The sequence below is a fragment of the Anomaloglossus baeobatrachus genome, chromosome 3 (genome assembly GCF_048569485.1).
Source record: "Anomaloglossus baeobatrachus isolate aAnoBae1 chromosome 3, aAnoBae1.hap1, whole genome shotgun sequence".
NCBI lineage: Eukaryota > Metazoa > Chordata > Amphibia > Anura > Aromobatidae > Anomaloglossus > Anomaloglossus baeobatrachus.
Genome location: NC_134355.1, coordinates 378580968 through 378603061, shown reverse-complemented (window position 1 = coordinate 378603061; position 22094 = coordinate 378580968). Strand labels below are relative to the sequence as shown.

General features: G+C 52.1%; 1 protein-coding gene across 2 annotated transcripts in view; it reads right to left on the bottom strand.

Annotated features, from left to right (window-relative positions):
* PHIP (PHIP subunit of CUL4-Ring ligase complex) overlaps positions 1-22094 on the bottom strand; it is a 311948-nt gene that overhangs the window by 113182 nt on the left and 176672 nt on the right. For both annotated transcript variants that reach the window (XM_075340176.1, XM_075340177.1), the window contains exons 24-25: positions 5406-5525; positions 4137-4244 (exon numbers count right to left, since the gene is read on the bottom strand). In XM_075340176.1, coding sequence (XP_075196291.1) covers positions 4137-4244; positions 5406-5525 — 228 coding nt within the window. The remainder of the gene's footprint in view (positions 1-4136; positions 4245-5405; positions 5526-22094) is intronic.

Below are 22094 nucleotides of genomic sequence, written 5' to 3'. Positions count from 1 at the left end.
GGGAGAAGGGAGAGACGGGGGAGAAGGGAGAGACGGGGGAGAGGGGAGAGACGGGGGAGAGGGGAGAGACGGGGGAGAGGGGAGAGACGGGAGAGACGGGGGAGAAAGGAGAGACGGGGGAGAGGGGAGAGACGGGGGAGAGGGGAGAGACGGGGGAGAGGGGAGAGACGGGGGAGAGGGGAGAGACGGGGGAGAGGGGAGAGACGGGGGAGAGGGGAGAGACGGGGGAGAGGGGAGAGACGGGAGAGACGGGGGAGAAAGGAGAGACGGGAGAGACGGGGGAGAAGGGAGAGACGGGGGAGAGGGGAGAGACGGGGGAGAGGGGAGAGACGGGGGAGAGGGGAGAGACGGGAGAGACGGGGGAGAAAGGAGAGACGGGGGAGAGGGGAGAGACGGGGGAGAGGGGAGAGACGGGAGAGATGGGGGAGAAGGGAGAGACGGGGGAGAAGGGAGAGACGGGGGAGAAGGGAGAGACGGGGGAGAAGGGAGAGACGGGGGAGAAAGGAGAGACGGGGGAGAAAGGAGAGACGGGGGGAGAAGGGAGAGACGGGGGGAGAAGGGAGAGACGGGGGGAGAAGGGAGAGACGGGGGGAGAAGGGAGAGACGGGGGGAGAAGGGAGAGACGGGGGGAGAAGGGAGAGACGGGGAGAAGGGAGAGACGGGGGAGAGGGGCGAGACGGGGGAGAGGGGAGAGACGGGGGAGAGGGGAGAGACGGGGGAGAGGGGAGAGACGGGAGAGACGGGGGAGAAAGGAGAGACGGGGGAGAGGGGAGAGACGGGGGAGAAGGGAGAGACGGGGAGAAGGGAGAGACGGGGGAGAAGGGAGAGACGGGGGAGAGACGGGAGAGACGGGGGAGAAGGGAGAGACGGGGGAGAGGGGAGAGACGGGGGAGAGGGGAGAGACGGGAGAGACGGGGGAGAAAGGAGAGACGGGAGAGACGGGGGAGAAGGGAGAGACGGGGGAGAGGGGAGAGACGGGAGAGACGGGGGAGAAAGGAGAGACGGGAGAGACGGGGGAGAAGGGAGAGACGGGGGAGAGGGGAGAGACGGGGGAGAGGGGAGAGACGGGGGAGAGGGGAGAGACGGGAGAGACGGGGGAGAAAGGAGAGACGGGGGAGAGGGGAGAGACGGGGGAGAGGGGAGAGACGGGAGAGATGGGGGAGAAGGGAGAGACGGGGAGAAGGGAGAGACGGGGGAGAAGGGAGAGACGGGGGAGAAAGGAGAGACGGGGGAGAAAGGAGAGACGGGGGGAGAAGGGAGAGACGGGGGGAGAAGGGAGAGACGGGGGGAGAAGGGAGAGACGGGGGGAGAAGGGAGAGACGGGGGGAGAAGGGAGAGACGGGGAGAAGGGAGAGACGGGGGAGAGGGGCGAGACGGGGGAGAGGGGAGAGACGGGGGAGAGGGGAGAGACGGGGGAGAGGGGAGAGACGGGAGAGACGGGGGAGAAAGGAGAGACGGGGGAGAGGGGAGAGACGGGGGAGAAGGGAGAGACGGGGAGAAGGGAGAGACGGGGGAGAAGGGAGAGACGGGGGAGAGACGGGAGAGACGGGGGAGAGGGGAGAGACGGGGGAGAGGGGAGAGACGGGGGAGAGGGGAGAGACGGGGGAGAGGGGAGAGACGGGAGAGACGGGGGAGAAAGGAGAGACGGGGGAGAGGGGAGAGACGGGGGAGAGGGGAGAGACGGGGGAGAGGGGAGAGACGGGAGAGACGGGGGAGAAAGGAGAGACGGGGGAGAGGGGAGAGACGGGGGAGAGGGGAGAAACGGGAGAGACGGGGGAGAAAGGAGAGACGGGGGAGAGGGGAGAGACGGGGGAGAGGGGAGAAACGGGAGAGACGGGGGAGAAAGGAGAGACGGGGGAGAGGGGAGAGACGGGGGAGAGGGGAGAGACGGGAGAGACGGGGGAGAAAGGAGAGACGGGGGAGAAGGGAGAGACGGGGGAGAAGGGAGAGACGGGGGAGAAAGGAGAGACGGGGGAGACGGGGGAGAGGGGAGAGACGGGAGAGACGGGGGAGAAAGGAGAGACGGGAGAGACGGGGGAGAGGGGAGAGACGGGGGAGAGGGGAGAGACGGGGGAGAGGGGAGAGACGGGAGAGACGGGGGAGAAAGGAGAGACGGGGAGAGGGGAGAGACGGGGGAGAGGGGAGAGACGGGAGAGACGGGGGAGAAAGGAGAGACGGGGGAGAAGGGAGAGACGGGGGAGAAGGGAGAGACGGGGGAGAAGGGAGAGACGGGGGAGAAGGGAGAGACGGGGGAGAAGGGAGAGACGGGGGAGAAGGGAGAGACGGGGGAGAAGGGAGAGACGGGGGAGAAAGGAGAGACGGGGGGAGAAGGGAGAGACGGGGGAGAAGGGAGAGACGGGGGAGAAGGGAGAGACGGGGGAGAAGGGAGAGACGGGGGAGAAGGGAGAGACGGGGGAGAAGGGAGAGACGGGGGAGAAGGAAGAGACGGGGGAGAAGGGAGAGACGGGGGAGAAGGGAGAGACGGGGGAGAAGGGAGAGACGGGGGAGAAGGGAGAGACGGGGGAGAAGGGAGAGACGGGGGAGAAGGGAGAGACGGGGGAGAAGGGAGAGACGGGGGAGAAGGGAGAGACGGGGGAGAAGGGAGAGACGGGGGAGAAGGGAGAGACGGGGGAGAAGGGAGAGACGGGGGAGAAGGGAGAGACGGGGGAGAAGGGAGAGACGGGGGAGAAGGGAGAGACGGGGGAGAAGGGAGAGACGGGGGAGAAGGGAGAGACGGGGAGAAGGGAGAGACGGGGAGAAGGGAGAGACGGGGAGAAGGGAGAGACGGGGAGAAGGGAGAGACTGGGAGAAGGGAGAGACGGGGAGAAGGGAGAGAAGGGAGAGACGAAGACTCGACCCAGATTACTCAGAGCAACTAAGGGTTAGTCATGGACCCAAAACCCTACAAGGGAAATTGATGCCTGAAGGGTAAGACAGTGAATATGAATATAGAGGCAAAGCAGCTGATCACACACCAAGTGTTAGTTTCAGTACACGGAAATTTGGAATGCCTGCAATAAACCACTTGCTTAGGTGTCTATCACAGACAAAGGCAGGATACTTAAGTAATACTGGACAAAGTAAAAAGGGGGCCTCAATAAGGTGGTGCCTACTGGGAACAGGATCTAAGCGGTGCCCCTCGACTGACAGAAGAGGTGCAAGTAGTAGGAGATGCCCAACAAACATTGGGTCTTTGAAGAAGCCAACCACAAGAGGTATGGTGTGAAGAGGCGGCACCTGTCCCTTTGTCACTCAACCAAAACAGCAAGGAAGATGCATTTATTGATAAAGCACTCACTCTTTGAAATACCCTGAGCTAACCAGGAAGGTGAGGAGCTAAGGAGAAAAGGAATATGCGGTGGGATGAAGTGTGCGGCCTATCCATAAGAAAAAATGGGAACTGGTGAAGATGCGTGTACCACGATCCAGGAATCCCATGGCACACAAGTTAGCAGGGGAGACCCAAGACAAAATAGTAAGTGACATGGGATGTAAAAGACAGCTCCTAGTGAAACAAGCATCCAGTGAAACTGGTGCCAATGTTGGGAAAAGGCAACAAATACTGGTAGTAGTACCCAGTCATTAAAAACTGGCCAAGGGAGACCCCAAAAATTGAAAAAATTTTTTGGAAATAATGCTAGAGAAAGACAAGTGGTATTGATAAGATGGGAAACAGATTCTCACCTTTTACATGGCTATGGACGTCTGCATGATCACACTTTCAGTGACCTAGCATGACCATGGGTATATCAGCACTCTTGTATCAGCAGGAGTGGGGGATAGATGTCAAGCAAAATTGTGGTACCCACAGGGAGGTGCACTATTGTGGACTACATAGTGTGTCCTCCACGGGATAATGGGAAGGAAGTGTGGGACATCCACAACACCAAATAAAAAAAACATTAAAAAACGTGAAGATGCTGCAGACCTGAGAGGCTAAAACTGAGGAATCTCATGTCCGAGGAGAGGGTATTAGTCCACCAGAGACCACACTTTCCACGTGGTGTAAAACTAGCAGCAAGGTCTATAACCATAGTGTAGTATCCCCTAATCCTATTAGCAGTGCAAATTTGAAAGCATGCAATATTTTTTTTTTCTGATGAGTGAAAGTTATGTTTCATCATAAAGAAACTTACCCTTAACTCCATTTTATGCCATGGCTGTTTCTTCGCATTGATTCTATAAATTTTATTTTTTTTAGCCATTTCAACATATGCTTCATGACCCTGACGGAAATAGTAAACCTGCAGAATATAATGGCATCCTTTTTACTGTTATTAGTCCACAATGAGAAAAACATAGAAAATCATACACTTACAATTGGTGACAATGTGAGCACACCCAGGTGGTCAATATATTACACCCGAGTGTGCTGAAATCTCAGCATATTTAAACCTTTTATCCTTACAGCACTATATGTGGACCTAATGCAAACATTCAAGTCTATACAGGTACTATCTGCAAACTACAAGTACTCAGTTCATGGCCGTGCCCATCTAGCTGGATTCTGGATGGGAGTATGCCACAGTGTGTGCGATGTGAGGATTCACAAGTCTCCAATCTCAGAGTGACTGCAGACTTGTCATTTTAGACTGGACAATCCCTTTAAGACCAGAGACACAACTAACAAAGTAGAAATTATAATAAATGGACAACAAAATAGCTCTAGTGTTGAATAAGTAATAGAAGTAGATATGCTTGAAGCACTCAAATACTCAGCTAGTCAGGAACAAGATGGAGTGGATATATCAGACCAATTCAGGAAAATTCGCAGGGAAATCTGTGTATGGCCCACAGATCTTAATAGACCATCTACAGAGGGAAACAGCAAGTAGGATTTTCATATATAAAGTATAGTCAGTGCTATACTGGCACTACGATGCTGAATGTAAGCGTACCTTTCATTCTGAGATTGGAGGTTTTATTTCAGAAATATGTGCAAGTAAATTTCCAGCAATGCACTGCTATTTGATTGATAGGTGCAGGGGTGGAAATATGTGGGTCGGGTCTAGCTATCTATTCTCGCATGTCTGAACTTCTCTGTCGCCATCATAGATATAAATTCTGGTGCAGTCAGAAACAGGGGCGGTAATAGATATCTGACTAGATAGGAGCGACCTTGGTCAATGCAAGTGTAGTGAGCGGGGCTGCCCCATCTAGTTGTATTCTGGCTGGGAGTATGCATATCACATACTCGTGACCGCTGTTCCCAGCTCAGATACCGCTGAATCCTCACAGCGCACAGATTCACAAGTCTGCAGTTGAGTTTTAAACAAAGAATTCCCACTGCAGTCACAGCAACTGCAAGGGATGAGCGTAACATGTAGGCATGGTAGAAGAGGAAAAACACCAGCAATGCATAGATTCAATTATTTGTTTTGAGAGTCAAGAAAAAATGTATATACCTCATCACCCATTTGTGGAACAAAGGGACAGCGCCTAGGCATAGTGTCAGTAATCCACACTGAAGGCAGCCAGTCTTCCAGGGTCAACCCTTGCTCGGTTAGTGCTACGACTGGTAAATGCTGAAAAAAGACAAGACAAATAGAATGGTATTATCATGGCCATGAGTACAGTTCTAATGATTAGACAAGAATATGTTCTATTCCCATAGAAAGGCCTGGTAAAAAGAAATACCCAATTATGTTCAGGGATGAGAGGACCCTTGGATGTTCGTGTGGCACCCTGCGCCTGGATCGCCACAAAGAATGGCTGCATGTGTATTTTCCAAACCGAACTTTTAACTAAATTCTGGCCATACCCGGCGAACTCGACTGTGGCGTCCTGTCACCACAATAATAGCTGCATGTGTATTTCAATATGTATAACATGTATTGTCAGCTTTAATTAGATTTGTTTTTCTCTGCTGTTCACTACATACAAATATTTGCCCACACTCCCTTACTGAGGCTGTTCACCTGAGCTGATAAGGCTTGTGCCCTAGAAGGAGAGAGAGGAGGAGCCTAAGTGTGAGGTAACTTCAGAGAGTGGCAGTTGGAATCAGTGTGAGGTGAAGTGAGGAGTGTAAAATGGAGACGGTCCGGTCCTGAGGTAACGGTTGAAATCTTAGGATTTCAAGAAACCTATTCCCAGGTAGGGAAGTAGCAGGAGGAATACACTACCACCACAGCAGAGAAAACAAACTTAGACCACCATCATCATGACTGCTGTAAGGAATGTTCTGGACTGTTCTGCAGGGCTTTAGTAAAAGGTAAAAAGCTCAAAACAGGAAAAGCAGAACTGTGCTGCCTCCTGTAGACCTCTGATTTCATGCTGTTGGGTCCGAGTGGCAAATGTGGCTTTTGTGGTGAGGGTTAAAAATATTATTAAAAAGGGAGAGAAAAATAAAATAAAGAGTTTGTGACGCCAGTTGGGATGTTCGGCTTCGGTATGGCCGGGCACTGCAGAAGGTTCCCAAGAGTTAGGTAGTGACGCACAGTGCCAAAGGGTTGTCCCCTCACCCCCCTAACTAGGGCTGGTACCTGTGGATGCTGAGGCAGGGATGGCGCAGCAGATAATTCAGCCAGAGGCAGAACAGGGAGCTTTTACCTTTCTCTGCTGTGTGGTGGATTCCTCCTGCCACCTACTTCCCTACTCTGGATCTTTGATCCCTTCCTGCGAGCAGGCGACTTGAATCCTGAGGGAGAACTCACTGGTTTCTTCAAGAAGTTTCCAGACTCAATCACGTCACTGAGTTCCTGGGCAAATTCACTGTTCCTTATGAAAAGGCAAATAGCAGTCTCTCAGTTTGCCACTGACCTTGAAAAGTCCAGGTGGCCTAGGGGCCGATACCCTGCCAATTTATAGCCGGCCCCTCCAGCAGTTTCAACCGTTACCTCAGGACAGGACGTCTCCATATTACACTCCTCACTTCACCTCACACGGACTTCAACTGCCACACTCTGAATTTACCTCACATTTAAGCTCCTCCCCTTTTCCTTCTAGGGCGCACACACAAGCTTTATCAGCTCAGGTGAACAGCCCCAGTAAGGGAGTGGAGGCAATTGTCTGTATCTAGTTAATAGCAGAGAAGAAGGGAATTTTGTTACTTACCGTAAATTCCTTTTCTTCTAGCTCCTATTGGGAGACCCAGACGATTGGGTGTATAGTACTGCCTCCGGAGGCCACACAAAGCACTACACCAAAAAGTGTAAGGCCCCTCCCCTTCTGGCTATACACCCCCAGTGGGATCACTGGCTCACCAGTTTTAGTGCAAAAGCAAGAAGGAGGAAAGCCAATAACTGGTTTAAACAAATTCACTCCGAAGTAACATCGGAGAACTGAAAACCATTCAACATGAACAACATGTGTACCCGAAAAACAACCAAAAATCCCGAAGGACAACAGGGCGGGTGCTGGGTCTCCCAATAGGAGCTAGAAGAAAAGGAATTTACGGTAAGTAACAAAATTCCCTTCTTCTTCGGCGCTCCATTGGGAGACCCAGACGATTGGGACGTCCAAAAGCTGTCCCTGGGTGGGTAAAGAAATACCTCATGTTAGAGCTGCAAAGACAGCCCTCCCCTACGGGGAGGCAACTGCCGCCTGCAGGACTCTTCTACCTAGGCTGGCGTCCGCCGAAGCATAGGTATGCACCTGATAATGTTTGGTGAAAGTGTGCAGACTCGACCAGGTAGCTGCCTGGCACACCTGTTGAGCCGTAGCCTGGTGTCGTAATGCCCAGGACGCACCCACGGCTCTGGTAGAATGGGCCTTCAGCCCTGATGGAACCGGAAGCCCAGCAGAACGGTAGGCTTCAAGAATTGGTTCTTTGATCCATCGAGCCAGGGTGGCTTTGGAAGCCTGCGACCCTTTGCGCTTACCAGCGACAAGGACAAAGAGTGCATCCGAGCGGCGCAGGGGCGCCGTGCGGGAAATGTAGATTCTGAGTGCTCTCACCAGATCCAACAAATGTAAATCCTTTTCATACCGATGAACTGCATGCGGATAAAAGGAAGGCAAGGAGATATCCTGATTAAGATGAAAAGAGGATACCACCTTAGGGAGAAACTCCTGAATGGGGCGCAGCACTACCTTGTCCTGGTGGAACACCAGGAAAGGAGCTTTGGATGACAGCGCTGCTAGTTCAGACACTCTCCGAAGAGACGTGACCGCTACCAGAAAGGCCACTTTCTGTGAGAGTCGAGAAAGTGACACATCCCTCAGAGGCTCGAAGGGCGGCTTCTGGAGAGCAACAAGGACCTTGTTTAGATCCCACGGATCTAACGGCCGCCTGTACGGAGGTACGATATGACAAACCCCCTGCAGGAACGTGCGCACCTGAGAAAGTCGTGCTAGACGCTTCTGAAAAAACACGGATAGTGCCGAGACTTGCCCTTTAAGGGAGCCGAGCGACAATCCCTTTTCCAACCCAGATTGCAGGAAGGAAAGAACGACAGGTAACGCGAATGGCCAGGGGGATACTCCTTGTGCAGAGCACCAGGATAAGAAAATCTTCCACGTTCTGTGGTAGATCTTAGCAGAAGTGGACTTCCTAGCCTGTCTCATGGTGGCCACGACCCCTTGGGGTAATCCTGAAGACGCTAGGATCCAGGACTCAATGGCCACACAGTCAGGTTCAGGGCCGCAGAATTCCGATGGAAAAACGGCCCTTGGGACAGTAAGTCTGGACGGTCTGGTAGTGCCCACGGTTGGCCGACCGTGAGATGCCACAGATCCGGGTACCACGACCTCCTCGGCCAGTCTGGGGCGACGAGTATGACGCGGCCGCAATCGGATCTGATCTTGCGTAACACTCTGGGCAAGAGTGCCAGAGGTGGAAACACATAAGGGAGCCGGAACTGCGACCAATCTTGCACTAAGGCGTCTGCCGCCAGAGCTCTTTGATCGCGAGACCGCGCTATGAAGGTCGGGACCTTGTTGTTGTGCCGAGACGCCATTAGGTCGACGTCCGGCACCCCCCAGCGGCGGCAGATTTCCTGAAACACGTCCGGGTGAAGGGACCATTCCCCTGCGTCCATGCCCTGGCGACTGAGGAAGTCTGCTTCCCAGTTTTCTACGCCCGGGATGTGAACTGCTGATATGGTGGATGCTCTTTCCTCCACCCACATCAGAATCCGCCTGACTTCCTGGAAGGCTTGCCGACTGCGTGTCCCTCCTTGGTGGTTGATGTATGCCACCGCTGTGGAGTTGTCCGACTGAATTCGGATCTGCTTTCCTTCCAGCCACTGCTGGAAGGCTAATAGGGCAAGATACACTGCCCTGATTTCCAGAACATTGATCTGAAGGGTGGACTCCTGCTGAGTCCACGTCCCTTGAGCCCTGTGGTGGAGAAAAACTGCTCCCCACCCTGACAGACTCGCGTCTGTCGTGACCACTGCCCAGGATGGGGGCAGGAATGATCTTCCCTGTGATAATGAGGTGGGAAGAAGCCACCATTGCGGAGAGTCCTTGGCCGTCTGAGAAAGGGAGACTTTCCTGTCTAGGGAAGTTGTCTCCCCGTCCCATTGGCGGAGAATGTCCCATTGAAGTGGGCGCAGATGAAACTGCGCAAACGGGACTGCCTCCATTGCTGCCACCATCTTCCCTAGGAAGTGCATGAGGCGCCTTAAGGGGTGCGACTGACCCTGAAGGAGAGACTGCACCCCTGTCTGTAGTGACCGCTGCTTGTTCAGCGGAAGCTTCACTATCGCTGAGAGAGTATGAAACTCCATGCCAAGATACGTTAGTGATCGAGTCGGTGCCAGGTTTGACTTTGAAAAGTTGATGATCCACCCGAAAGTCTGGAGAGTCTCCAGCGCAACATTCAGGCTGTGTTGGCATGCCTCTTGAGAGGGTGCTTTGACAAGTAGATCGTCTAAATAAGGGATCACGGAATGTCCCTGAGAATGCAAGACTGCTACCACTGCCGCCATGACCTTGGTGAAAACCCGTGGGGCTGTCGCCAGACCAAATGGCAGAGCTACGAACTGGAGATGGTCGTCTCCTATCACGAAACGTAGAAAACGTTGGTGCTCTGTAGCAATCGGCACGTGGAGATAAGCATCTTTGATGTCTATTGATGCAAGGAAATCTCCTTGAGACATTGAGGCAATGACGGAGCGGAGGGATTCCATCCGGAACCGCCTGGCGTTCACATGCTTGTTGAGCAGCTTTAGGTCCAGAACAGGACGAAACGAGCCGTCCTTTTTTGGAACCACAAAGAGATTGGAGTAAAAACCTTGCCCTTGTTCCTGCTGAGGAACAGGGATCACCACTCCTTCTGCTTTTAGTGAGCACACCGCCTGCAGAAGGGCATCTGCTCGGTCGGGATGTGGGGAGGTTCTGAAGAACCGAGGCGGAGGACGAGAACTGAACTCTATCCTGTACCCGTGAGACAAAATGTCTGTTACCCACCGGTCTTTGACCTGTGGCAGCCAAATGTCGCAAAAGCGGGAGAGCCTGCCACCGACCGAGGATGCGGAGGGATGAGGCCGAAAGTCATGAGGCAGCCGCCTTGGAAGCGGTTTCCTCCGGTTGCTTTCTTGGGGCGTGAGTGAGCCCGCCAGGAATCTGAGCTCCTTTGCTCCTTCTGAGTCCCTTTGGACGAGGAGAATTGGGTCTTGCCGGAGCCTCGAAAGGACCGAAACCTCGACTGCCACTTCCTCTGTTGAGGTTTGCTTGATCTGGGCTGGGGTAAGGAGGAGTCTTTACCCTTGGATTGTTTAATGATTTCAGCCAATTGTTCACCAAACAGTCTATCTACAGATAGTGGCAAGCTGGTTAAACATTTTTTGGAAGCAGAATCCGCTTTCCATTCCTTTAACCACAAGGCTCTGCGCAAAACCACAGAGTTGGCAGACGCCATTGAGGTACGGCTTGTAGAGTCCAGGACAGCGTTGATAGCGTAAGTCGCAAACGCAGACATTTGCGAGGTTAGGGACGCTACTCGCGGCACTGCTGGACGTATGATAGAGTCCACCTGTGCCAGACCAGCTGAAATAGCTTGGAGTGCCCACACGGCCGCGAATGCTGGAGCAAACGACGCGCCGATAGCTTCATAGACAGACTTTAACCAAAGGTCCATCTGTCTGTCATTGGCATCTTTAAGTGAAGCCCCATCCTCCACTGCAACTATGGATCTAGCCGCAAGCCTGGAGATTGGGGGGTCCACCTTTGGACACTGGGTCCAGCGTTTGACCACGTCAGGGGGAAAGGGATAACGTGTATCCTTAAGACGTTTGGAGAAACGCTTGTCTGGGTAAGCATGGTGTTTCTGGACTGATTCTCTGAAGTCAGCGTGGTCCAGAAAAGTACTCAGTTTACGCTTGGGATACCTGAAATGGAACTTCTCCTGCTGTGCAGCTGCCTCCTCTGCAGAAGGGGCAGGGGGAGAAATTTCCAATAGACTATTGATGGCCGCTATAAGGTCATTTACCATGGCGTCACCATCAGGAGTATCCAGATTGAGAGCGGTTTCAGGATTAGACTCCTGATCACCCTCCTCTGTCTCATCATGTAGAGACTCTTCTCGCTGAGACCCTGATCCGCGTGATGACGTGGAGGGTCTCTCCCAGCGAGCACGCTTAGGCTGCCTGGGACTGTCATCTGAATCAGAGCCGTCAGGCTGAGATGCCTGGGACCCCCTTGAATCACGGATTAACTCCAACTGAGGGGGACCGGGGAACGTTGCCGCAGCAGTGTCCATGGTCTGAGTAACTGGCCTGGCCTGCAAGGTCTCTAGTATCTTTGTCATAGTGACAGACATCTTGTCAGCAAAAACTGCAAACTCTGTCCCCGTCACCGGGACAGGGTTCACCGGCGACTCTGCCTGGGCCACTACCACCATAGACTCCGGCTGACGAAGTGGCACAGGGACCGAACATTGCACACAATGAGGGTCATTGTAACCTGCCGGTAGATCAGCCCCACAAGCGGCACAAGCAGCGCTTACAGCCTGTGTCTTGGCACCCTTGCGTTTTGCGGATGACATGTTGTCGTCTCCTCAGAGCAAGATATGGTATACAGCCAAGAAGCGACCTTACAGTGCAATATATATATACATATATATATGGTATAGAGAAAAAAGGTACACCAAAATAACACTGTGGCACTAGTGGGGCCAGCACTAAAAGTGCTGCTTACCGCCCGCTTAACGCGGGTGTGTGGTCGCCAGAAATCCCTTGTCTGGGTCTCCCAGAGCCTGTGTCCGTTCTCCAGCCAGACTGCATGTAGGAATGGCTGCCGGCGTCCTATGGAGAGGGGCGGGCCCTGGGCGTGTGCAGACAAAGAGCGGGAAACCTGCGTCCCCCTGTGCTCAGTGAGAGGGCTGGAGCATGTAAATAAGACTCCAGCCCTCGGCGCTGATTAATCGTACAGCGTCTCTCCCTTGCCCTGATTGACAGGGTGGGGGCGGGAACGAAGCGGAGCTAGGCCGCAGAAGCCGGGGACTAAATTTATAAGCGACGCCGTCGTAAAAGCACGGTCGGCGCTAAGTCCCCGGCGCACTACAAGTCGCAGCCGCGCCGCCGCTCCAGGGGCGGTCGGCGCGGCAGTCCCCAACACATAAAGTCACTCAGAAAAACTGTAGTGACTGTAACCCCAGCGCGCAGCGCTACTGTCCCCGGCGCACTAGCACACCCAGCAAGTCTGGAATGTGCGCGGCCTGTTTGGGACACAGAGTACCTGAATGTCGCAGGGCCTTGTCCCTGAACGGTACCCAGCTCCGTATCCAGCAGGTTCCATGGGTCTGTGGATGGAGCCCGGCCTCAGAGCTTGGGGGCCGGTAAGATCCCACTTCCTCAGAGCCCCTCAGGGGGATGGGGAAGGAAAACAGCATGTGGGCTCCAGCCTCCGTACCCACAATGGGTACCTCAACCTTAACAAACACCGCCGACATAAAGTGGGGTGAGAAGGGAGCATGCTGGGGGCCCTAGTATGGGCCCTCTTTTCTTCCATCCGACATAGTCAGCAGCTGCTGCTGACTAAACAGTGGAGCTATGCGTGGATGTCTGACCTCCTTCGCACAAAGCAGAAAAACTGGTGAGCCAGTGATCCCACTGGGGGTGTATAGCCAGAAGGGGAGGGGCCTTACACTTTTTGGTGTAGTGCTTTGTGTGGCCTCCGGAGGCAGTACTATACACCCAATCGTCTGGGTCTCCCAATGGAGCGCCGAAGAAAACCAAATCTAATTAAAGCTGGCAATATATGTTTTAGGTTTTTGCACCCAGTTCAGACTTAGAATGGTGTTCCAAACGTTATTCCTTATTGTTAGTAGTTTTTCGTTTGTGAACCCTCCCCAACCACACCTATTGCCAATCCATATCATACGCATAAATAGCCTGGGTCTCAGCTTCCCATACACGGTAAGTTTTTTAACTGCATGAGAGGACACACACAAGCTAGGGACCCCAACGTAGAGAAATACTTTGGCGTAGTGTTGGGGCTCTGTTGCATTGATCAATTCAATCGCTAAATTTCTCTTGATTCATATGTTCATGGCAGTAATGCAGATTCCATTTTTCACATTTTCACTCTTACATATAGCTATTGGATTTTTCAAGTCAGTATTCACACAGCAGTTTCTGCTATTTTATGTATTCCCCTTACATAGTCACTGGTGTGCATACCTTATCTCCCCATGGCAATATATGTTTTACATATTGAAATACACATGCAGCAATTATTGTGGCGACAGGACGCCACAGTCGAGTTCACTGGGTTTGGCCAGACTTTAGTTAAAAGTTTGGTTTCGGACTCTGATTTGACCCTGGACCTCATATACGTCAATGGGGATCCAACTTTTGGTGCTGTAAAATGGTCATAGTTAGGGCTAGGGGGCTGCAAAAGGAAGTAAAAAAAGGTTAAGAGCAGGACAACTGCCCTGCAAACATATGTTGATGGGGAATTAAAATGAAAAAAAAATTAAAAAAAATATATATATACCCCCCCAACCCCCTGATTTTTGATAGCCAGCCAGCCAATGTAAAGCGAACATCTGGGGGCTGGTATCAGTCTGTGAGGGTCCATGCTTATTTGGCCCTTCCCAGCTTAAAAATAGCAGACCGCTGCCACCACAGAAGTGGTGCATATATTAGAGACGCCAATTAAGGCTCTTTTCCCGGCTATTCCCTATTGTACTGGTGCGGTGGCAATCAGGGTAATATTTTTGGGGTGGATGTCAGCTGTGAATTGTCAGCTGGTATCAAGCCTAGGAGTTAAGAATGGTTAATACCTTTGTCGAGGGAGTCTGATAGACTCTTTATTCAAATAAACTAATTTTCGTGTGCATGTGCTTTAAATTTAATTTTTTTTTCTCTTACATTTTTTCCCCTTTTCATGATCCCAGCATGGCAAGAAAATTATCTTATAGAATTTAATGGTGCATACCCCTTCCATCTGCTGCTTTTCCATGGACCTGCCACTAACAATCGCAGGTGGAGTGGCGCTTCATCCACAATTGTTAACCTGTTAAATCCCACTGTCAAGCTCTGACAGGAAAATTTAACACGTGCCTGCATAGGGGGCGCTTCATTTTAAGGGACCTTCGGCGCACCCGTGATGTGATATCGGTTTGCTATGACAGCAGAGGGTCTGTTGAAGACCTTCGTGCTTGTCATAGAGTTCCTTTGAAACATGCCTGTGGCCAAGCTTCAAACGAGATGGATTTGCACTATATGCAGCAATGCCATAGCATTCCTGTATATAGCAAAGGCGATCAGACAATCACAGGTTATTGCGCCTTAAGAGGGATATTAAAAAAATTAAAAAGTAAAAAAATAATAAATCCATCTAAAAAAAACCCAAGAAACATAAAAAAATCAAATCACTACCCTTTTGCCCCATTAAAAATAAAGATGATGAAAAATAGACATGTGGCATCACTGTGTTCAGAAAATCTAAAATCAGAAAGTCTAATCTATCAAAATATTTAAACGCGATTGATAAAACTTTTACACAAAAAAAAAAAAATCAACGCTAAAATTACATTTTGCTATTTGGGTTGGGTTGGGGGGGAAAGTCGCTGCAATTCCACAAAAAATGTGTAACAAATGATCAAAACGTCATACCTATCCTAATATGGGATCAATAGAAAGGTTGTCTCGACCCACAAAATATAAACCATCACACCGCTCCATCAACAGAAAAATGAATAACTTATGGGTCTTGGAAAATGGCAATCACCCCAAAAATTTGTGGGGCAAACAAAATAAATATTTTCACCACTAAAATAATAAAACTGGACATGTTTGGTATCGCCGTAATCGTACTGATGATGAGAATAATATTTACCTACACAGTACGATTCTCAAAAAAAAAAATAATAAATAAATATCAGAATTTCATTTTTGCTTTTTTTTTCCACAACTTCTCCACATTTGGAATGTTTTCCCCATTTTACAGTACACTATCTGGTAAAATGATTGGTGTAATTCAAAATTACAGTTCGTACAAAGCTTTTCTCAAATACCTTGTGTAGTCAATTGAGCCTCTGAGCAGCACTATTGCGGACCGCTCATCCCCATCGCATGAACCACATGCTCTGTGATCTCTGATATCTGGAGATGTCACGTCAACTTCTAGGTGACCCAACATCAGAGGCCAGCCCAGGCTGCATGAGTGACTGAGCTGTGGATGGCGTGGCCCCGCTCGTCACAGCCCAGCATCTCGCGCACTCCCTCCTTCGTGGGCTGTGATATGCAGGCAAACTTTGCCCAAAGCCCTGTCACTCAGGAAAACTGGGGCTGGCCTCGGTGATGTTGGGTCAACTGGAACGTCAGAAGGTAATGGAGCCCGGTGGTCATGCGATGTGGATGAGTAGACTGCAATAATGACACTCAAGAGGTACTATGCCCCTTGAGATTTGCCGTGAAGTGGTGGGGTAGCTCAAAATATTGCAATGTTTTGCCAAAAATCTCCATTTATTAATAAGTACAGTTTAGAAATTGTGCTGGCTCCCTCATTGATTTTACTATTGCCAACACAAGGTATTTGAGTCTTGTTTCTGAACATTATATCGATGTGGCTAGTAAAGCTAAGTAGTGACCCACCCCTTTAATGTCTATGTAGACAGATAAATAAAGAGAATTTTGTTTACTTACCGTAAATTCTTTTTCTTATAGTTCCGTATTGGGAGACCCAGACATTGGGTGTTTAGCTTCTGCCTCCGGAAGACAAACAAAGTACTACACTCAAAAGTGTAGCTCCTCCCTCTGAGCTTATACACCCCCTGGAGATCCAGATCTAACCAGTTTAGTGCAAAAGCTGAAGGAGAATAGCCACCCACAAGTAAAAACAGAGCAAGAACCGGAACAACCGGAGTCTCTGTCTACGACAACAGCCGGTGATAACACGCGGAACAAGAAACTGCCAACAGGCAAAAGGGAGGGTGCTGGGTCTCCCAATACGGAACTATAAGAAAAAGAATTTACGGTAAGTAAACAAAATTCTCTTTTTCTTTATCATTCCTATGGGAGACCCAGACATTGGGACGTCTCAAAGCAGTCCATGGATGGGAATAAACAGAAAAACTGAGAAGTAGGCGGAGCCTAACTTCACAAGTGGGCGACAGCCGCCTGAAGGAAGCGTCTGCCCAAGCTCGCATCTGCCGAAGCATGAGCATGCACTTGGTAGTGCTTTGAAAAGGTATGCAGGCTAGTCCAAGTGGCAGCCTAACAGACTTGCTGAGCCGTAGCCTGGTGCCTGAAAGCCCAAGAGGCACCGACAGCTCTGGTCGAGTGTGCCTTGATCCCCGGTGGGGGAGGCACCTGAGAACCCAGGTAGGCCTCCGAAATGGTGGACCTGATCCAACGGGCTAAGGTCGGCTTAGAAGCAGAGAGGCCCTTACGCCGACCTGTGGTTAGCACAAAAAGAGAGGTGCACCGCCTAATAGCAGCGGTGCGAGACACATAGATCCGGAGCGCCCGCACCAGATCCAGAGTATGCAACGCTTTTTCAAAGTGATGAACAGGAGCCGGACAAAAGGAAGGAAGGGTAATGTCCTGGTTAAGGTGGAAAGGAGAAACCACCTTAGGGAGAAAGTCCGGAGTCGGACGGAGAACCACCTTGTCTTGATGAAAAACCAAAAAAGGTGACTCCGAAGAGAGCGCAGCCAAATCAGAGACTCTCCTGAGGGAAATTATGGCCACTAGAAAGACCACTTTCTGTGAAAGACGAAACAAAGAAACCTCCCTGAGAGGTTCAAAGGGGGGTTTCTGCAAAGCCGTGAGAACCAAATTGAGGTCCCAGGGATCCAAGGGCCGCCGGTAAGGCGGAATGATGTGAGACGCACCTTGCATGAAGGTGCGGACCTGAGCCAGCCGGGCGATACGCCGTTGGAACAGCACTGACAGAGCCGAGACTTGTCCCTTGAGAGAGTTGAGGGACAATCCCAGCTGCAGATCGGACTGTAGAAAAGACAGAAGCGTCGGCAAGGAAAAAGGCCAAGGAGAATGGCCGGAAGAGCGACACCAGGACAGGAAAATCTTCCAAGTCCTGTGATAGATCTTGGCGGAGGAAGACTTACGGGCCCGAGTCATAGTGGAGATGACTTCAGGAGGGATAACAGAAGCCGTCAAGATCCAGGATTAAAAAGCAACGCCGTCAATCTGAGAGCCGCAGAATTCTGGCGGAAAAACGGACCTTGTGACAGAAGGTCTGGACGGTCCGGAAGATGCCACGGCACCTCTACGGACAGATGGAGCAGGTCTGGGTACTAAGTTCGCCTGGGCCAGTCCGGAGCAATGAGAATGACTCGACGGCCCTCCATTCTGATCTTGCGCAGAACTCTGGGCAAGAGAGCTAGAGGGGGAAACACGTAGGACATACGAAACTGGGACCAGTCTTGAACCAGAGCGTCCGCGGCGAAGGCCTGAGGATCGTGGGAGCGAGCCACATAAACCGGAACCTTGTTGTTGTGACGGGATGCCATTAGGTCCACGTCCGGAGTGCCCCATTTGCGGCAGATTGAGTGAAACACTGCCAGATGCAGGGACCACTCGCCACTGTCCACGGTTTGACGGCTGAGATAATCTGCTTCCCAGTTTTCCACGCCTGGGATGTGGACTGCAGATATGGTGGACTTGGAGTCCTCCACCCATTGAAGGATGCGTTGTACCTCCAACATTGCCAGGCGGCTGCGTGTCCCGCCTTGGTGATTGATGTAGGCAACTGCTGTCGCGTTGTCTGACTGGACTCGGATGTGCTTGCCCGCCAACAGGTGGTGAAAGGCTAGGAGAGCTAGAAGCACAGCTCTGGTTTCCAGCACATTGATCGAGAGAGCTGACTCGGACGGAGTCCAAGTGCCCTGCGCTCGGTGGTGGAGACATACCGCTCCCCAGCCGGACAGACTGGCATCCGTGGTGAGAATAACCCAGGACGGGGTCAGGAAGGAGCGCCCCTGAGACAGAGAGGGGACGAAGCCACCACTGAAGAGAGCTCCTGGTCTGTGGCGACAGAGCCACTAACCTGTGCAAGGAGGAAGGCCGCTTGTCCCAACAGCGGAGAATGTCCAGCTGCAGTGACCGCAGATGGAACTGGGCAAAGGGAACAGCCTCTATTGACGCCACCATCTGACCCAGCACCTGCATCAGGTGCCTGATGGAAAAACGGCGGGGCCTCAGCAGAGCGCGGACCGCCAGATGGAGGGACTGCTGTTTGACTAATGGCAACTTCACAAGTGCAGGCAGAGTCTCGAACTGCATCCCTAGGTACGTGAGACTCTGGGTCGGAGTCAGAGAGGATTTGGGAAGATTGACAATCCACCCGAATTGGGCTAGAGTGGCAAGAGGGAGCGAAACACTCCGCTGACAGTCTGCGCTTGATGTACCCTTGACCAGAAGGTCGTCCAGATAAGGAAGCACCGCTAACCCCTGGAGGTGCAGGACCGCAATCACTGCCGCCATGACCTTGGTGAATACCCGAGGGGCCGTGGCTAACCCGAAGGGGAGAGCCACGAATTGGAAATGATCCTCTCCTATCGCAAAACGTAACCAACGCTGATGTGACACTGCAATTGGCACATGCAGATAGGCATCTCTGATGTCGATGGATGCCAGGAAATCCCCTTGGGTCATTGATGCAATGACTGATCGCAGAGACTCCATGCAAAAATTCCGCACCTGAACATGCTTGTTGAGAAGCTTGAGATCCAGGATGGGCCGGAAGGAACCGTCCTTTTTGGGGACTAGGAAGAGATTTGAGTAGAAACCTCTGAACTGTTCCCGAGCGGGAACCGGTACAATTACTCCGTTGGCCTGCAAGGATGCCACGGCCTGAGAGAAGGCGGCGGCCTTGGAGCAGGGGGGAGTTGACAGAAAAAATCTGTTTGGCGGGCTGGAAGAGAATTCTATCCTGTAGCCGTGGGAGATGATATCCCACACCCACTGATCGGAGACGTGTTGAAACCACACGTCGCCAAAGTCGGAGAGCCTGCCACCGACTAAGGACGTTGCTGGCGTGGACAGACAGTTAAGAGGAGGCTGCCTTAGTGGCAGCAGCACCTGCGGTCTTCTGTGGACGCGCTTTTGTGCGCCAGCTGGATTTTTGGTCCTTGGCAGTGTTAGTGGACGAGGCCGAGGGCTTAGAGGACGACCAGTTGGAGGAACGAAAGGAATGAAACCTCGACTGATTCCTACCCTGGACAGGTTTCTTGGTTTTGGTTTGTGGCATGGAAGTACTCTTCCCGCCAGTAGCTTCCTTAATAATTTCATCCAGCTGTTCTCCGAACAGCCGGGACCCAGCAAAAGGGAGCCCCGCAAGGTACTTCTTAGAAGAAGCATCTGCCTTCCACTCTCGAAGCCACAAGATCCTGCGGATAGCGAGGGAATTAGCCGAAGCCACCGCAGTGCGGTGAGAAGCCTCCAGCATAGCAGACATGGCATAGGATGAAAAAGCCGAAGCTTGGGAAGTTAAGGCAACCATCTCAGGCATAAATTCCTTAGTGAGGGAATGCATCTCCTCTAAGGAAGCAGAGATGGCTTTGAGAGCCCACACTGCTGCAAAAGTCGGGGCGAACGAGGCCCCTGCCGCCTCATATACGGATTTGGCCAGAAGGTCAACCTGGCGGTCAGTGGAATCCTTAAGCGAGGTGCCATCAGCCACTGATACAACGGTCCGGGCTGAGAGTCTAGACACCGGGGGGTCTACCTTTGGCGAATGAGCCCACTCCTTGACCACCTCAGGTGGAAAGGAAAAACGGTCATCAGAACCACGCTTAGGGAAGCGTTTGTCAGGGCAGGCCCTGGGCTTGGTCACAGCGGCCTGAAAACTGGAGTGGTTAAGAAACACACTCTTTGTCCTCTTAGGCGAGGTAAACTGGTGCTTTTCTGCCAGAGAGGGTTGCTCCTCTGATACTGGCGGATTGAGATCCAGTACAGAATTAATGGACGCAATCAAATCACTAACATCTGAGTCACTTTCGGACAGACCAATGGGGCACATGGAGGCAGTCTCCGAGCCCCCCGTAAAGGCATCCTCCTCATCCTGCGAGTCAGCTTCTGAAACCGAGCCGCGGGACGAAGGAGAGGGAGCCCTGCGTCTCTTCTTAGAAGGACGGGGCCTGGGACCAGATGATGAATCCTCTGTGAGCTTCGGTCCTGAGAGAGACCTAGCAGCAGAGGCACCCTGTGAAGGGGGCTGATGCATGCTCAGCAAAGTCCTGGACAGATGTCCCATGGAGTCAGCAAAAGACTGGGAGATAGACCTGGTTAAGGATTCTACCCAAGCCGGGGGTTCAGCCACAAGAGCCGGAGCAGCCTGAGAGACCCCTGGGGGTGCGATTTCAGGCTGAGGCAACGTCAGGTTAGAGCGGGCATCACAATGTGGATAGGTGCTCGGTTCCGGCAGTAGGAGCCTACATGCAGTGCATACTGAAAACAGCTTTGGAGCCTTGCTCCTCGTGTGTGACATGCTGCTGGAGTGAGGGCTCTGCCAGACTGACCCCCAGAGAGTATATACAGAAGGTCCACAACCAGAGGTTGTGGCTCTACCAGACCGCTGGAGAGGTTTGTCTGCCCTCCAGATCCCGAAGCCCGGACTCTCAAGCACCTCAGCAGGGATGCTACAGACCAGTGGTGATCGCAGGGAAAAACGCTGAGAAAATGGCCACCGGAGTGAAGAGAGGGGGCGGGACTCACTCTGAGAGCGGGATCTGGAGGGCCAAAGAGATTCACAGGGGAGGAGACATGTACTCAGTGAGGAGTGTCTCTCCCCTTTGTAGAACGGCCGCTGGGCGGAGCCGCGCTGTCCCTCTGCATGAATGACATGCGAGGGCAGTGAAACCAAAAGTAGGCCTCCGGCAAAGCCGGGGCCTAAATTTGAGCGGTGCGGCCGACGCGCAGGCACCATCGGCGCGGTTCTCAGGAGACAGCCAGAGAACCCGTCGGAAATGTCAGAACAATCACTCAGCACACTCTCCCACAACAATAAAGTACAAGGGACCCACATATATAACCGTCTCAGGTACTTAGCTTGCTGAGACGCAGGGTTCCAAGTCCCTGAGGGATGAGTGCTCCGGTCCAGCAGGGTCCTGAAGGGCTGCGGATGGAGACCGGTCTCCTGCCAAGCATAGAGAACCGTGCTGGCTCCCACTTCAAGCCAGAGCCCCGGAGGGATGGTGAAGGAGCACGGCATGTAAGGCTCCAGCCTGGGAATCAACCTTACAACACCGTCGACACAGTGGGGTGAGAAGGGACATGCCGGGGGTCCAGGCTTGGACCCGCTTTTCTTCAAACTCTTTCCAAAAATGAAAAATCAGATGAGAATGCATGTGTGGATGTGACCTCCTGAACACAAAGTGATAAACTGGTTAGATCTGGTTCTCCAGGGGGTGTATAAGCTCAGAGGGAGGAGCTACACTTTTAAGTGTTGTACTTTAGCTTCTGCCTCCGGAGGACACACAAACACCCAATGTCTGGGTCTCCCATAGGAACGATAAAGAAAAAACACAGTTATGGCCGTGGGAAAGGGGGGAGGGAAAGGCAAAAAAAAAAAAAAAATTGGCTGTGTCGCAAAGGAGTTATACCATGTTTTTGGAAAGTAAAGTGAACGGAAACTTGCAATTCGGGAATTTTGACTGACATCAAAGGGTTAAATGGAAGGAATCAGACCACTTATAGATGGGTGCAGGCTGTAGAACATACATGTACTTGTCAGGGAGA